This window comes from Toxotes jaculatrix, chromosome 17 (assembly GCF_017976425.1).
Source record: "Toxotes jaculatrix isolate fToxJac2 chromosome 17, fToxJac2.pri, whole genome shotgun sequence".
Taxonomy (NCBI): domain Eukaryota; kingdom Metazoa; phylum Chordata; class Actinopteri; family Toxotidae; genus Toxotes; species Toxotes jaculatrix.
The window spans coordinates 7,075,246-7,092,313 of NC_054410.1; the positions used below are offsets into that span (position 1 = coordinate 7,075,246).

The 17,068-nt window shown below is 44.2% G+C and overlaps 1 protein-coding gene across 1 annotated transcript; it reads right to left on the bottom strand.

Annotated features, from left to right (window-relative positions):
• Nucleotides 1–303: 303 nt before the first annotated feature.
• atr (ATR serine/threonine kinase) lies at nucleotides 304–16,543 on the bottom strand. The gene is made up of 48 exons (XM_041061208.1): nucleotides 16,377–16,543; nucleotides 16,109–16,200; nucleotides 15,769–15,921; nucleotides 14,708–15,621; nucleotides 14,469–14,611; nucleotides 13,994–14,170; nucleotides 13,616–13,779; nucleotides 13,291–13,443; nucleotides 12,898–13,096; nucleotides 12,553–12,809; nucleotides 12,153–12,349; nucleotides 11,895–11,995; nucleotides 11,377–11,548; nucleotides 11,106–11,261; nucleotides 10,814–11,008; nucleotides 10,597–10,692; nucleotides 10,397–10,486; nucleotides 10,110–10,205; nucleotides 9,752–9,882; nucleotides 9,406–9,549; nucleotides 9,044–9,137; nucleotides 8,789–8,914; nucleotides 8,410–8,616; nucleotides 8,166–8,279; nucleotides 7,958–8,073; nucleotides 7,711–7,831; nucleotides 7,470–7,607; nucleotides 7,222–7,393; nucleotides 6,936–7,102; nucleotides 6,617–6,781; nucleotides 6,409–6,500; nucleotides 5,949–6,040; nucleotides 5,633–5,810; nucleotides 5,365–5,550; nucleotides 4,858–5,017; nucleotides 4,506–4,685; nucleotides 4,125–4,267; nucleotides 3,897–3,994; nucleotides 3,530–3,759; nucleotides 3,226–3,360; nucleotides 2,933–3,133; nucleotides 2,590–2,733; nucleotides 2,327–2,477; nucleotides 2,086–2,242; nucleotides 1,738–1,891; nucleotides 1,392–1,543; nucleotides 958–1,063; nucleotides 304–820 (listed from the first exon to the last, which is right to left on the bottom strand). Exons 1-48 carry the CDS (start codon nucleotides 16,427–16,429, stop codon nucleotides 647–649), a joined length of 7,836 nt encoding a protein of 2,611 aa, XP_040917142.1. The 5' UTR covers nucleotides 16,430–16,543; the 3' UTR covers nucleotides 304–646.
• Between the last annotated feature and the right edge of the window lie 525 nt (nucleotides 16,544–17,068).

The window sequence follows — 17,068 nt, forward strand, 5'->3', positions numbered from 1 at the left end:
TCATGACTGAACAAGAACCTCCACTACCTTTACTTCATGCTGGTATCCTCACCCAGCTGTCCTCAGCCTCTTAAGGCTCTCATAAGCAAACACTTAGCTCTAATAGGCGCTTGTGTGGAAAAACGTGAGCCGATTGGGCCATTGGGTGTGTGCAAGAGTGAAACAGAGAGAGGAGAGAGGGGATTAAAACAATCATCTGACAGTCTTGACTGCTAGAGTGAATCTAAGGAGGGTTAAGAGATTAGAAGACACACTTCTTACAGACACATTTACCTACAAAATAAAATAAGGAAAACTCACCCTTTATTACAAGATGCTACTAATATATTAAGATACTGTACAGTGATGGAACACATATCCATTGTTTCCAGAAAACGGGAAACTTTAAACAATGATGGAAATAGCAAAACTAACAAATGGTGTTACAAAAGGTAAAGGCCTTTTAATGTGTGGAATATTTTTATGCTTTTATATTTTTATGTTCTTACTGTGCAGATATTTCTTTTTTTTTTTTTACATGCTGTGAGCCACATAATAGCACTTAAAGTTGCCCTGTGTAGGCATTTTATCATTGTGAAGCATCCATAATCCTCCTGAACTGCCTACAAAATGCTGTCCTCCCATTTTGTAGGTGTAGGTGTGTGTTTTATAGGTAGGGCCCCCAACCTAGATACATCTGACAGAGCAGTTTGTCGTCTGTAGCTTCCTGTATAAGGTAGTGGACATGCCCCTCTATAGACAGAGGAAGACCCAGCACTTTATTTCTGCTCTTTATCACTCCCTGCAGACGCTGCTCGATGTCACACACATGGGTTTTAGCCTGGCAGAGAAGAAGAGGGAAATATAAGACAATCCAGTAATATTAATTCCAAAAATGTGACATTAGACCTGCACACACGCTGCTGTAAATCGATATAAACAAACTTCCAGAGGAAAAACTCCAAAACATGCACATACCTTTTCATTAACTATCTCTCCAGTCTCATTGGCGTGAGCTTTGGAAAGTCCTTTGGCTTGTTTGCTCCACTCCACCAGCGGGTCATGAAGGAAGGTCTTAAGCACACTTAGATAGAAAATTAAAATGAGAAATACTGAATTTAGAAACATTGTTTAAAGTCACTTTATAACGTAGTAACAGAAAAAAAACACAGACACAATATAATCATGTATTAAGGGTCAAACGCCAAGTACATATGAAATCCACTGATTTCAGTTTGGTCTTGAACATAAATTTAGCTTGTTAATTGGTTCTTGCTTAGCAAACTTACTCAAGTCAGTGTTTTTCAAGCACAGTTTTAGTTCTATTTAAACACACCATTTTATGTGTGTACTGAGATTATGAAGAAGTATTATTCGATAATCATTAAGTTTTTGTGTGTGTGTGTGTGTACCTCATGAGCGGCTCTCTCTGGTCTCTCATTAGTCTCAGTGTGACCTCACAGGCCTGTCTGAAGAGGCCTTCGGTGCCCATGGGTCCCATAGCATGGACCATGTTTTGGGTCAGACGGAAGGGAACAACCTCAGGCACATCAAATGTCTCCCCCTAGTGGAGAGGGCGAGAAGGAGCATGAGAAAAATGCAGTGAAAAGGGAGTAAACAGAAATAGTCATAAATGAAAACAACATATACATTTCTATTTCTATTCTTTTTTTTCCTGATTTCTATAGACAAAATGTAAAATGTTAATTACAATTAAACATTAAAATTTTTAATATTTAATTTGGGACAAAGACAAACCTTGTTAAAGAGGCAGTTGAAGTCGACGTGAACACATTCCCCAGTGAAAGAGTCAAAGAGGATGTTTTCTCCGTGGCGGTCTCCCAAACCCAAGATATAGCCCACCATTGACATCACAGCAGTGGAGCGGCAGTACGCAGAACGACTGCTGTACCTGTAAACAAACACAATGAGCAGCATAATGTGGGATTTTCAAATTTACAACCTTCCAAAAACTCAATTTTTTAAATCCAGCACCAAATCTGCTCTTCTCAAAAGTGCTAATGTAGACAGATAAAACAAGATGTGGCTTGTAAAAAAGTGGCCACTTTAAGTGTAATTGTGGGAGAGATGTGGGGTGACTCGTACCATGACGTGGGGTCAGGGAAGGTCCGGAGAAACCATTCGTGGAATACAGGGAGGTGTCGAGCACACAGCACCTCCTTGTGGATTCGTAGCTTCTCCTCAAAGGGAGCTGTCTTTGGTAGAATAAGCTTCCTGAGCTCTTTACCTGACAAGTAGATACCTAAAAACACACACAACCAAATGAAATTCTCAAAACAGCTGGTTTATCTCTGCCTTTATTTTAAAGCTTCATGCGTGAGGATACCTCTCTCCTTATACAGTTTGGTGAGAATGTGCCGAAGCCCAGCAGTGTTGTTGACCCATTCGATGATGCCGCACTCCTCATTGAGGGGAATCACAGCGTAGGTACGAATATGTAGCTCCCTCCGCCTTGACTCAGCGTCTTTACGTAGGCACTACACATATACAAACACACACAGAAACCATGTACAGATGGTATAAATATAGTATCGTAATATAACTGAAAAGATTGTAGAGGTAAACAAATATACCAAATAGCACACACACCTTGTTGATGAGGCAGTTGAACTCCATGAGTCTGCAGTCCTTCCTCAGGTCATCTTTAGGTTTACACATCATGGTGTAGCTTCTCCCATCTGAACCCTTCAGACTTATCTTTTTAGGCTTCTGCAAGGAGGCCAAGATCTCCACCTACAAATACAGTGCACAGGGTTGCAAGGCAAATGCCACATAGAGACGATTTTTGTGATCTTAAAAACATGTTACTGTATGAGTGCTATTGGCTCTGCCTGAAAAATGGTTTTGTAACCTTGGTTGATGTCATCAGGGAACCTTCCTGCCAAAATATTTATGACAAGAATAATCTACACCCTCACTCTCTTTTTCTTACAGTGTCTTCGAAGCCATCCAGGTAGGCCCAGTGTCCGGGGAAGGCGTCGTGCTGTGTGTTTGCCCCGCCTGTCGAAGGCAGCGTAGGGATGAGCACCGACTGTAGCGGGATCAGAATCTGGCTGAAGGTCGGCTCCTCCACCAGACGTTTGAGCTGCTTGAAGTGAATGCTCATGCTGAGGGTGGTGCTGTTACCATCCACCTGCAGGGCACATTCAGAAATATATATCTGGTGCTATTTTTATATATTGTCTGTGTATGTTGTGTATATTGTATTTGTTTGTATGTGTATACCGGCTTGTTGCAGAGCTCCAGCAGTTTGTCAGTCAGCCTGTTGGCGTCTCCAATGAATTTCTCCAGAGACTGTTTGAGACTGATCGCTTTTTTAAGAATCTGATTACAGCGGTTCATGCGCATGGGGTAGGAAGACTGACAAAAAAAAACAAACAAACCCATAAACACAAAGTCAGGAGCGTATGTGATAATTTTCAGAAACACTATTTATCTCTCCTGTGAGTTTGTGCAGGCACTGAAATATCTGGCCTTTCAATAATCACACAAAATATGGTACTGGACTTATAACATTAGCAAAACCGACCTTGGAGACAGCAGTCATTAGCCACATAGCCTGCTGGGGGTACGCCAGGAAGACTTTGGCCACGATGGTCATGAGGACAGTGAAGACCTCATCGCTGGAGTGACACACCCTGGAGATGAGCTGGGAGAAAGCCGTAAGGAACTGGTACGGCGCCAAGTTGGCACAGTGCTCGCTCACCGCTGTGTTGATTTTGCCCAGTTCCTGTCGCATCTGTCTGTCTGCTCGCCCAGCTGAGGTGCAGGAATACATAGACAGAATTTCATTGTTAGCAGGTGTTTGAAAAGCTTGAAGTAAACAGACGTGAAGTGTTGGGGCTGCTGTGTGAATCTTTATTTAACACTTAAGACAGGAAATCTTGGCCACTCACCTTTCTCACATTCACACACTTTGGCTCCAAAATCCAGCCAGAGAGACAGCATGCGAGGCATGGCCTGGTAGATGTACTGGTTTCCGTACTGCAAGGCTCTGGAAGGGAAACAACCCTAATTAAATGACTAATGAAGAAACTAATGGGTCCGAGGTGGAGTAAAGTTAGAACAGCATTTGGTCAACTTTGATCTCAATAAAATAAAACAAAATAAATATCTGTTCTTACTTTCCAAAGTACGTGACAATATATCGGATAAGGTTCCCCTGTTTCTCCAGCTTGTTATCAGTCACCATTGGCATCACTTTGTCGTAGTATTTGGCCAAGTAAAAGTTTCCATCCTCCCACTCAGGCAGAAGGTTTGTCACATCCTAAAAAAAACACAACAAACACACTTTAAACATCATGGCTTTTTGGGCGTCCTTGATAAGCAGCTGCAACGTAGGAGTTGCCCTAGTTGTAGTCTGAAAATGAACATGAGCGGAGGCCTGTGATATGCAATTTCGTATTCATGATGTCCAGTGTTTTTTAAAAACTCACTGGTCACTTTTAATCAGAGCCTTTGACTTTCCTGCACTTCCTGTGGTTCATTCCTTCTGTGGCTTGTACCTTGTATGTTTTCATGATGGCGTTTGACTCAAAGTTGGCCGTCTCCTCCATGAAGCGTCCCACCAGCAGCATGGCCTTGCCTTTGGTCTGCAGGCTGCGGGGGTCTGTTAAGGGCTGATCATCAGGAAAACATTGGGCCACACCTTTTTGCAGGACGATCAGGGCCTGGTGCACATCTCCCTGATGACAGACCAACACAGAAGAGTTTTTTAGTGTTGTTTTGTGTATGTGCGTGTCTGTGTACAGTGAGATTTGCAGATTCAAAATACAAAGCGAAAAGTATCCCAGCAGGCAAAACAACACACAAGAAATCTGGTCCCTACTCTGTATTTATACTGTAGGCTGCTTTTACCTTGGACCAAAGCCACTTGGCCTTCTCAGTCACTAGCTCGGCCGGATGTGTGTTCTCTGCGTTCAGAAGAGCGTTGAAAGCCGTCTGGTGGTGTCCTGCCTTCCTGGCCACTCGAGCGCTCTGTAGCCAGCACTCCTCTACCAGCTCCTGACACACAGACCTGCAGAGCAAATGCAAGAACTGGATTTGTGATGTGGTCTGGACTTGGGTAACTGGCACAGACTTTGTTCAGATTTACACGCTTTGACAGCTTTTATTGAATAATTAATAGAAAAAAAGACACAGACCAAGGAGCCTGTAGGTGTACGCATAAGTTAAGTCATACGCATAAGTCAAAAAAGGATTATATATCTAAGAAACAAACACTGACATGTTGATATTGTTCAGACATTTCTTAGGTTACATCAAGAAAAAAATGCAGAGGGACATAATGAGGAGAGAGCTGGACATGTGATAATGTAACTTAAGTAATAATGTGTGTGTGTGTGTCTGCAGATATGTCCTTACTGTGATCCCAGACTGAGCAGGGCACGACGGAGAGCCAGGACTGGCTCCTTGGCCCTAAAGGAATTCTGGGTCATCTCCAGTCGATCTGACCAATGGGGCGGCAGCTGGCTGAGACTGGGGGCAGAGCGTTCCTTCTGTTTCTGCAGCTCAGTAAAAGTGTGCTCCAACTCGCTTAGCATGTGGAGCCTAAACACACAGACACAGTTTTTAGAATCACAAGTCTTTGCTGCTGATGACCAAGGACTGACAACAGACCTAAACCACAGACCTGACAATATACTCGTATCCTCGCTGGTAGGTTCCACACTCATAGCTGGCTGCAGACAGAGGGACGACCTGTTCCTTCCTCACGAGCTTCAGCTTCTCATAGAAAGCCTCGCCATCCTGCTTCTTAGCTGACAACAGCAACTGGCCGAGCCGAACGCCCCAGGTATTGGACTGACTGTCTGGAGTCACAAGTGCAAATAGCAGTGCAATTACTGCTCAGGCATTTTGTTGTTTTGTGTAGAAAATGTCAACAATAATGAAAAATACACATCACAAGTTACCAAAGCTAAACAAAGTGTCATCTTCAGGTTGCTTACCTGAACTTAAGTAATCCTCCAGCAGGTCCCATTTCCCAAGTTTCCAGGCTGCTTCCACTCTGTAAGTGTTGAGCTCCGATTTCCACTGGTGCCTAAATGTGTACACAAAGTTCAGTTCACTTGAACCTAAGTTAGTTAAATACCACAATTAGTTTAATGGCTACGCACAATAACATCCAGCAATGTACCTGCCACATCCTTTTTGATTAACCTACATGTTATTTAAGTAGTAACATGTAGATACTAGATACTAGTTACTAGAGGTCAAGGCACAAAATCAACATAAACATTATGATAAACAATTGATTTGTTCCCCATCTACAGTTAAAGTGTGTTTAACTTTGCTTACCCTTAGTGAGGAATCAGGGCCATAAGTGATTGTTGTTTCTGTTTTTGTGTGTGTGTGTGTGTGTGTGTGTGTGTGTGTGTGTGTGTGTGTGTGTGTGTGTGCGTGTCTCACTTGTTGGCCAGTACTCCATTAACCTGAGTGATGACTGTGGACAGCTGTCCCAGGCCGAGCATAGAGGTCATCACCCCATGATAGTGACCAATCTATACACAAAGGGACAGTGAAAACGATCAAATAGAGAAAGAATTCAAGAAAGACACAACAGTGTAAGAAAACATACACACAAGCGCTATGTGAACACTGGTGTGCGTGTGTGTACCTGGTCTGACTCCAGTTGTATAGCCCGGTCGTAACAGGCGGTGGCATCTCGGAGCAGGCCAATGCTCTCATGCTCCAGTATCTGTTCCCTTAGCGACGGCGCTTCCCTCCTCAGGGCGTTGACCCCCCTCACTCCATCAGGCTCATGCATTGCAGCATACAGTGTCTGCGACAACCAACACACACCAAAATGTATCTCATACATTCACAGAGTTGCAACTTTCCTTCAACCACAACTCTGTCAAACAACATGGACTAAAAGTAGTTAACTATCAAACTGCATCAGCAAAGATTTTTTAGTTCACTACACTCTTACTCACCTGCAGGAAGGTGAGATGGTCCTGGATGTTCTCTTTATTTTCGAGGATGTAGGCTTCAAAGTGCATGAGGGCACGGGTGTATGCTTTGGATCGCAGAGAGGCCTTGGCCAGGAGGTCCTGTGGAATACCCTTCAGGAAGGCCACCACACGCTGATAATCCCCACTCTCTGGGATAACACATTTCACACACAGTTCATCGAAACTGAGATGCAAGTGTTTTTGAACTTATCACTGACTACCTCAGATATTGTGTGTATTGTGTATACTGGGGGAACAAGTCTCTTACCGTTGTGTTTGGATTTGGAGTAGAGGATGTGGCGGCTCCACTGTGTGAGGTGAGACAACATGCTGAACACGGTTTGAATGCTGAGCTGTGATAGGCTCGAGGCTGTCTCTTGGACGCACACCCGTCCTCGTCCATCACCCTCTGTTAGTACAGCCAGCATCTCCTCCGTTACCTGGAAGAAGGTGTGTTATTATTGAAACGTCTTCTTATCTTCTTGTGCGTGAGTGAACGTACAGACGTGTCCTCACCTCTTGTTGCTCTGAAGGTGTGCAGCCCAGCAGCATGTACAGCAGAATATGAGGCAGCAGGTAGATTGTGACCTTGTAGTCGTGTTTGATGATGAAACTGCAGCAGCTGAACACCTTACTGGCCAGCTCATGTCTCACCTGGAGAAACACAAAACCAGCTGCTAAAACCTGTGACTTGAAGGACAAAGAGACAAAAGCTGGGCCGTTCGGCTCTGCTAAATTCAAAGAAAGCTCGGCTAACCTTGCTGATGAGGTATCCGGCCCAGGTGGCTGACCAATCAGAGAACCTGCTGCCTCTGTTGCTTAAGTACACTGGCTTCTTCAGTTTAGACCAGTTCACCTGCTTCTGGCTGCTCTTATATCTGCAGGTGGACAGGGAAGAAAGAAGAAAGAGAAGGAAAGAAGGAGGACAAAGAAGAAAAATAAGTATCACTTGAGGGATTTCATCTGCTGAATTTTTGTGGACCATTACAAGAAAGGATCAGCACCTGCTGTTGAGGTGAGGCTCCAGTATTTCTTGGATCTGCTCTGGGAACCTCCTCCACAGACGCCGACCTGCAGAGTCGGCCCGTCCCTCACGACACTCAAAGATAGACAGCAGCTCCTACAGTGCCAATGAAAGCAAAAGACATAGATAAACATACAATAGATAAAAGCCAAAACAGAGAGAGGCACACTCTATGTGTGTGTGTGTACCTGAATAGCATAGGCAGCTGAGTCCTGTGCTCTCACATCATCAGCATAAGCCAGGAAAGTCCTGGTGAGTTCAGTCAGCAGGTCATGGGCAAAGTTGGCATCATCAACCCCACTCTGTAATGCAGGAAAACATTTACATATTTCAGTGACTGTGATTGTGTATGGCTATGTGCGCATATTGTGCTATTAGATACACTCTGTTAATGTATTATACATTGCTCAGAGATGGTCAAGCCTAGCTTACCACAAATGTGTTGCCGTCACCATGGGTGTGTGTGTGCGACAAGTCCAGACGTCCCGGGTCCACGGCCCCCAGCTCCCCCAGACACTCCCCACAGAGGAGTCTGGCCTCTGGGGACGAGTCCTGGCAGCCCTTCAACAACACTGACACCAAGTTGGAGATGACTGGCTCCACCGCTTCACTTGCACAAACCTGCCGCAGCAGCCACTCCTGCAGTCCACAACACACACACACACAAAAAAAAATTTATTGTAAAGTATGGAGCATTACAGTTTATTTGCAGGACTGTGGCCAGGTAGGTGTCAAAGACAAGTAGTATACAAGCAACAAGTTTACTTTGTTGAGACCTCATCTAACAACATGCACCTGCGGGTTACAGTACCTGCTTGCTGTGCATCATGTCCCTGAGGCTGGTGAGTGCATGAATCCTCACGTCAACGTTTTCATGTTGCACGGCTCTCATAGAGAGCTGCAGCGCTGCGGCCAGGTCGCTGCTGCTGGCTGTCAGCTGGGTGGAATCAGACAGGACATATCACTATTTGTTGTATATTTTCAACTTTAACACCAATATTTGTTGCTGTATACTATCCTTCATTGCACTCATAATAATCATGACCATCCCTACATCCATACTGACCTTCTTGTAATCCTGCAGAACAGTGTGGATGTCCTTTAACTCGGGGTGGTCTGGTAGAAAGTAAATCTCGTGGAGGTAGTCGTTGACTTCTTCCCTGTAACAGATTTAGCTGCATTAAATCACAGACACTTTTCTTTGGGTTCACTCAAAGTTTTTGATGTTGCAAACATTTTTAAGGGATAATGACAGTGTCGCAAGTCTTTGCAAAGCACAAATCACTGTAATGTGTGGACTCACAAGAAAGAATGGTGAAAAATGGTGATTGACCATGTTTTAAGAAAGTAGGAAAACCGTGAAAAATACTGTTTAGTTTTCAATTGATGGGTTCAATGTTTAACTTTGTCTGTGTGTGTGTGTGTTACCTGTTGTCCAGTATGAGGAAATGGATAATGGCAGAGGTCTCTTTGGGCTGCAGAGGGATCAAGGGGAGGAGAGCAACAATCACATGACTCAGTAGAGGGCCCAGGTGTGCAGGCTCCACGCTCCTCACAAAACAATCCCAGGTCCTGTTCGCACAGGCAGTAGACAAAGATAGTTGATTAAAGGTCTTATGAAGTTTGTAATCAAAGGCTTACATATGGTTGTTTTGGTCAGTCGGCTGGTAAATATATTTAAAAGGAGACATGGTTACGTTTAAGTATTATTGTTGAGTTTGAGTATAGGTTTGATGTGGTAAATGCCAGAGTGAGGGTCTGAGCGTGTACTGACTGGCAGCAGAGCAGAGGGAAGTCCTCTCTGTATCGGAGGCCGGTGCGGAGCGTTGTCATCATCTTCACTCTGACAGAGCTGATGTGTTTGGAGCCCATCAGTCGCATCAGAGCCATCACACTTGTCAAAGCCTGCACAGAGAAGAGAAAACAGACGAGGCCTGTTACAAATCAAGAGGAGCTGCAGTGGACAAACGACATTTCCCCACTCAGACACAAAATGCTTTTAAGTGAAAGGATCTGAGTGATTCTCACTAAACTAAATGGACACTACGAGGGCCTCATTAAACCCTCTGACTATCGTGATAGGTTGTTAAATATGCAGTTATTAGATTAGTTCTCAGTAGTGGATCACTCACCAGCTTTTTGCGGTCCTTCTCTCCTGCGCTGGAGCTGAGCAGCTGCATGTTGAAAAAGGCGAGAATTCCCAGCAGCTTCGGCTGAAGGTAGTCAGCCTGCCGCACAGTGAAAGACAGACAATTGACAAACTTTGTAATTATTATAATTTGTAAGACTGAGTTACATTTGAGCATATCTGTTATAAAAAATATAAATAAAATAAACAAATAAATAAAAAACTCCAAACTATCTATTTAGTCAAAGCACAACATAAGGGTGTCAAACCGTATGTTACACTGGAATGTACCATGTGTTCGGGGGTAGTGATGTCTCTGGGACCCCGGTACGGGTCATCATTGGATGCAAAGGAGGCCAGGATTGCCAGGCCATTGAACACCTACGGTAAACAGAATCATAAAACATACATGGGAAAGATAACTAGTTTTTAAAGCACATAAGTGAAGACTTTGCAGGGGAATTTGAGTTTTCATGTGTCTGTGTCTCAACCTGCTGGTAGTGCTCTCCAAGGCGCAGCAGCAGCTCGTTGTGGAGACCCTGGAAGTCTTGCCTTAGCAGGGAACCCAGTTCAATCTCTGTCTCACTCTGCGAGGACATTAGGAAAACAAACATAAATCATTCTGGTAATCTAATTATTTACTGCTGAGAACAACCATTTATTTAATGACCTTGTCAGAGAAGGTCTTTCAACACAGCTGGGACCAACCTGTAGGTAGTGGAAGGCCCTCTCCAGCTCCTCCTTGGTGCAGGAACAGACCAGATGGCTGAAGATGTATTTGAAGTTGTTGATCAGGATCTCTCTCCTGTTTGCCTTCAGCTCATTGGCCAATGTACGGATGAGGGAGGAGCCTGTAGAGCTTGCCTTTGCTGCCAGGTAGGGCAGCAGCACCTGGAGGGTCCTCTGCATATACAAGTGAGCACAAAAATATAAATGCTTGGAAGACCAGGCGGAAGAAGGTTTTGTTTGTGAGAATGGCTGCGTGCATGACTGAACATACAGTGAGGAAGCGGTGGAGGTCTGGGAAGTCAAAAGCGTGAGCAATCTGAGCCAGGATGTCCAGGGCCAGCTCTCTCTGATTGGCTGACTCGCTGCCTTGGTCAGGCGTGCTCCGCAGGGCTGATGCATGACGCGAGTGCAGCGACTCCACCAGGAACTACGTACAGATACAGAGGAAGAGACAATTAATTATTATTTACAGCAATACCCACCAGATGGCCTAAAATCTTTCCAACAGCAACTTCTGCATTGAATTTAAGAAGATTTTATACCTGGCAAATGGGGTTCTTGTACTGACTGAAGAGAGTTTGCAGTTTAAGGCCTTTGGCGGCAGCCAGAGCTCTGATCTGAGTGTAAGCTGCTACAGACACCGGGGACGACTTGGACAGCAGACAGTGGAGCAGCCGCAGCAGAGAGAACGACACCAAACTACCCTGAGATGCTCTGACAGAAGATGAGAGGGATGGAAAAACAAATGAATAAACAAATTCAACCAAAATAGTGTTTTATAAAGCACTTTTCAGAACTGTACTTTAGGAACAGTGCCTATAAAAAGTATTCACCCCTTTGGATGTTTTCCCCTTTTACTGCTTTTATAAATGAATCATGGTCAATATAACTTGACATTAAAAACTCTTTAACGTCAAAGAGAAAACAGATTTCTAAGTAATGTATTATATTGACCATGATTCCATTTACAAAAGCAATAAAAACAGAACACATTCAAGCCACTGTATATTACCTAACTAGAGTGACAGTGGCAGTAATATAGATAGTGTATAATCTATACCTGCCAATTTCTCCAGTAGTCAGGATGAGAGTGTTGCGCAGGTCGTCGTCTCTGTTGAGCTTAGCGTTGTTGAAAGCCTCCTTGAGACGTGCAATCAGGAGCTGGATAGTGAGAAGAAGAGACGTATAAACCCACCGAAATTTTAAATTTAACACTGCACCTCATGCTCACATTTTCTGCTCTTCATATTTATAATGAAAACGTTTTAGTTTCAGTGCAAAGCATAGATGTTTGAGTCTTACCACTGAAATGATTTACCTCACTCAGACAGCCCTGCTCGGAGTTTCTTGTGGTCTCCGTTAGCAGGAAACGTACTGATCGGCTGAAACGTATTCTGACCACGGGATCTGAGTCCTCCATCAGACCAATCAGAGCACAGAGAACTGCGCGAGAGTCGCTGTCTCCACCAGTCAGATTCACATGTTGGCAGAGGTGGGGCAGAGCTTCTAGGAAAGCTGGAACAGTGAAATACATAATTAAGATCGCTGCTTTCCTACCAAACCTGTATGCAATAATACTGCACTAGAAAATAACTGAATAATAAAGACAATCACAGCTGTGCACTGTCAAGTATACTGAAGTAAACACACTTTTCTGCAGACTGGGTATCATGTAAGCTCATTATTGAAGAAAATATTAAATATAAAATCCAAAACACCTTGTTTGACACTACTTGGAGCTTCATGTCTGAGCAACGGCAGAAAGGGCTTGACAACAGTTGCACGGAGGGATGGAGAAGCATTCCCAGCATGCTCCGTTGCAAGGCTGAGGCAGAGGCAGAGGATTTTGGATGGACAGGTGGACTCTGCGTGAGTGTCACTGAGCAGGGAGAGCTCTGATTGGATACAGCTCAGCTGACCGATGGCCCTCGCGACCTCCTTTCTCACCTGTTCTGAACTGTCCTCCAGCCTGGAACTGAAAATTTCCAGTTTACACAATGAAATAAGTCATACTCCAAAAGATAAACCCGACAATGAAAAGCAAAGCGTGGGAGTGTACGTACAGCAGAGTTCTGCTGATGAGGTCCTGATGAGTATTTCCCAGGTGGTGAAGAAGAAGAGGAAAGGCCTTGACCGCTGCCGCTCTCACCACCTCATCTGGATTCTGCAGCGCCTTGGAAAACACACACACGCGCCAGGTCTCACACACACCGCGACGCAGGATAGCCAGCAGCGACACACAGTTCACCTGGACCTCAGACACTGGAAAGACACACAAATTGGACGTTAAGTTTTCACAATGATATCACAGCCTGGTGAAGTCATTTAAATTTAGGATTCCTTAAGTGATTGTGAACTTGCGTCCTGATTTCACAAAACTGATCCAGACATCAGCTGCAGGCGACAACAAATTCATCTAAAATGTTACTGTGTGGTGATGCTGTAGGGATACTCACAGTAGCAGTGGCTTAATCTTTGAGCCAAGGCAGAAAGCCAGGAGGGGAATCCTGAACTCTTGTAGGCTGAGGCAGACTTGTTCTCGCAAACCCAGGGAAGAGATAAGAGAGCACACACACGCCGCTGGAGCCCATCCTCACTCTGGCTGTTCACTATATTCACACACACACATACACACACACACACAAGAGGTGGACAAAATGAATTGTCATCATACTTTTGTCAAAAGGATGTGCTCTGGAGCTGACAGTGTGATTTTATTGTGACATAAAAAACAGATAAATAAATCCACAAGATCTGCATGTTTAATGTGTCTGTCCTTACTTGTCAGGTACAAGACCGAGTCAAGGATCTCGACAGTCGCCTGGACAGCAGACTGAAAGTAGTTCTGGTTTGAGACAGGCTGAGAGCCTCCTTCTAACACTGACTGACAGCTCTTCAGAGCCCTGCCCAGAGTCTCAGTAGGCACCCAGAGGGGAGCAGAAGAACTGTTAACACAAAGACAGAGAAAGAAAGAGTGAAAGGATCAGAATATGTGACAAAGACCTGTCACAAAAGTGCAGCACGTCAGCAAATTAAGATATTGATCTAATCAGTTGATTAAAAGAAAACAATAGAAAGTTGGCATTTCTACATGAGAAAGGAGAAGACAAAGTTTAAGAAAGAGTGAAAGAATGACACGATATGTAAACAGTTCATTACTTGGTGGGAGAGGAGCAGAGGGCTGCCAGGTGGAGCGTGAGGGCCAGACCCTTCAGAGCAGAGAGAGTCTGTGTGCTTTCAGGTTCAACAGAGTCTGAGTTCAAAAGCGTCAGCAGCTCCTCCAGCCGACTGTTCACCACAGCCCAGACCTCGCTCCGGACACGCATGTCCAAAGCACTTAGGACACAGAGACACGTGATTGTTAAAATGTCAAGATCTTTTTTTTTTTTGTTTGTTTAAAAACAGAAGATCTGGTTTATTGATTTATGATCAAACTTTACTGGCAATTCCTAAAACTATGTGAGTAAGTGACTGTTTAATTTGCTTGAAAAAACTAGCTTCAGCTAATTTTTTTTTTTATGGCATTTTGCACCTGCAAGCTGTTTTCATCAAAGGCATAATGTATATATCGCAACACTAAGCCTGACAAGTGGTACGTAATAATAGAAAACAGTTTGAACGTTTATGAACTCACGCTGATGATGTTTTTGTTGTTTTGCTGACAGAGGTACGGGCAGATTTGCAGGATTTCTTGGCAGCAGTCTCTCCATCTCCTGAGTCCTGCATCACCACAGCTGTCTCAGCCTTCAGTGCGGCTCGGAGAAACCCCTCTGCACACTGCAAAACACATGCAATACAGATATTATAAAGATGGCCAGAGTAAAAAGTCGTGACACATACTGTACCAGAAAGATAGATTTTAAAAAGTCATACTTCGGCTTGATTTTCTGTTCCAACGGTGCCTGCCAGAGTCCTGCTGACTTCAGTGACTCTCTGTCTCCTTAACAATGCAGCACTCTCATAAACTGGGACAACAGATAGCAAGAAGGTGAACAGCAGGCAAAGTGATTCAGTAACCTCTGTCCCCAGCTTGACGCCTGCTCCTCCGAGTGTACAAACACACTCAAACATTTGTGAGAGATAGATGGGCTCAAAGTGTGTGTGAGAGGCATCTGACGATTGAAACACACAGCGAGTCAGGTGTAGCAGCTCCCCTTCATAGGGCTGTTTCTCATCTAAGCATGTGTTTGCTGTGCATGTATAGTAGTGTGTTTCCAGCAACTGAAGATAGGCTGTGAAGAATTCATGGCCCTGCATCTCAGGAAACCCTCCCAGCTCCACCAGTTGCCTCAGCATCACCATGGAGATCTTCCTCAGGCTGGTGCTGCCGTTGGCCAGGAAGGAGCAAGCCGTCTCCCAGGCCACACTCAGGTCATGACGGGAAACCACTCCCCTCAGGGCATCAGTTATGACGCCAACTGTCACGGCAGTCAGCGACTCCAGTGCAGCGGGCGAAGAGAGTAAAAGAGGAGAAGGAGTGAGGTACGAGGAGGCACAACCAGGTGAGATACTGAAGCACTGGAGGGTTACAGGCCATTGGTTCTGTGTGTGAATGCCTAAAGTGTGTCCTCGTCCTGCAAGTTTGTAAATGTGGATGTACAGGATGTTGCTGAGGTCCTGGGCCAGAAATATAAGTTCCTGAGTGAGGTGACTGAAGATGAATGGTGCCCTGACTCTCAGAGTGTGAAGTAAGGAGCACAACACAGCAGAGACCCGCCCGTGGATGACGTCACAGTCTGGAGCTGCTGCCACACGAAGCAAACGCACTGCCACCCACTTACTGAAGTCTGAATGAAAGGAGGCATGAATAGACATCAGAGTGGAAAACAAAGAGAGAAACACAAATAACCACACTTATATCATATTCTTAGCATATTTTTTAATCTCAGATATCTTTATTGTAATATTGTAAGGCTGTAATGAGTGTGTCCTACTGGTACAGCTCCGTGTGGTGTCTGGATACTCAGCAGGCTGGCAGGCAGGACTGGCAAACATCAGAGATGAGGATTTGACTATATGCTGCACAAAGTCCAGTAGCATCACACAGGGTGGCTCTGAACTGGACTTCTTATTCAGCCCCAGAGCAACTGGAAGAACACAGATGTTAAATCTGAAAGGTCACACACTGACTAACAGGTTCGATTAGGAATAGGAGAAATGCATATTAGTTAAGATACAAAACAACAATTATAACACAAACAATAATGTACTATGCTGTCAGGTGTTTCTGTTGTTGTGTCCACCTCCTGTATGCGCTTGGCACTCGTGACTTACCGACATCCACATCCGTCAGTATCCTGTCAATGAACTGGCAGAGGATCTGCCGAGGTTTTTGCACCGCCTGATCGTACTCAGCCGCGCTGGCACTGCCAATACCAACATGGTCTTACGTTATTTATAGAAACATGGCACAACAAAGTCTTTCACTAACGTCGGTAAGTGCCTTGTGATTAAAAAGGAGGGCTCGGTTCAACCTGAAGCAGTTTCAGAATCTGACATATTGTTAACAGCTTAGCTTAGCCAAACGTAGCCGGTTACTCACCTAGCTAGCTCCTGAAGAGCCGGTATCATCGCGGACATCTCCAGTCCCTCCATTTTTACAGCAGCTTGTTGTTTCGATATGTTAACAACTTCGTCAAGACATTATATCAACGATTTGTCGGGCAGTTTTAACCAGGACACTACCACCTCTCCCGTGCATGCTGCCATGTCTTTCGAAAACTTTCGCTCCAAAATGACGTTTTTGTTTTGCTACGGCAGCCACCGAGGGTCACCACACCCAAATAAACACTCGAACGTTGAATTGCTCCCCCTGGCTTTTTGTCAACTACTTCCCATAAGAGTGAAGTATAATACAATGACGTTTTGAGTTTGTTTCTTTTGTCAGTTCGATATTGAAATTTTATAATTATTATTATTGGGGAATTTTTTTGTTTGTGTATACAGTGTCTCAATGGGCTCTGGTTGCCCCTTTTATCTCCAACCTACAACAAAAAAGCTTGATGTTGGCAAAATTAACAAGCAAAGACAATTTTCACACAACAAATCAAATACTATCCACTCAAGAATCAAGATGTATAATAAGAGAGCAATTTTTCTTTTTTATTATTATTATTTACCCTAATAAATTTCAATATATTTATCTTATACTTTATACTTTTCTCCGTGGAGCTTTCAGCTTTCTGTCTGTTTTAGACACTTTGAAGGCTGATTTTTACTTTTTATGTATTTATG

Coding starts and splice junctions, on each gene's coding strand:
- atr (XM_041061208.1), bottom strand. CDS start 16,429: ATGGAGGGACTGGAGATGTCCGCGATGATACCGGCTCTTCAGGAGCTA. Junction 8,617..8,788: donor ACATGATGCACAGCAAGCAG/GTACTGTAACCC, acceptor TGTGGACTGCAG/GAGTGGCTGCTGCGGCAGGT. Junction 7,832..7,957: donor GAGCCTCACCTCAACAGCAG/GTGCTGATCCTT, acceptor GTCCACCTGCAG/ATATAAGAGCAGCCAGAAGC.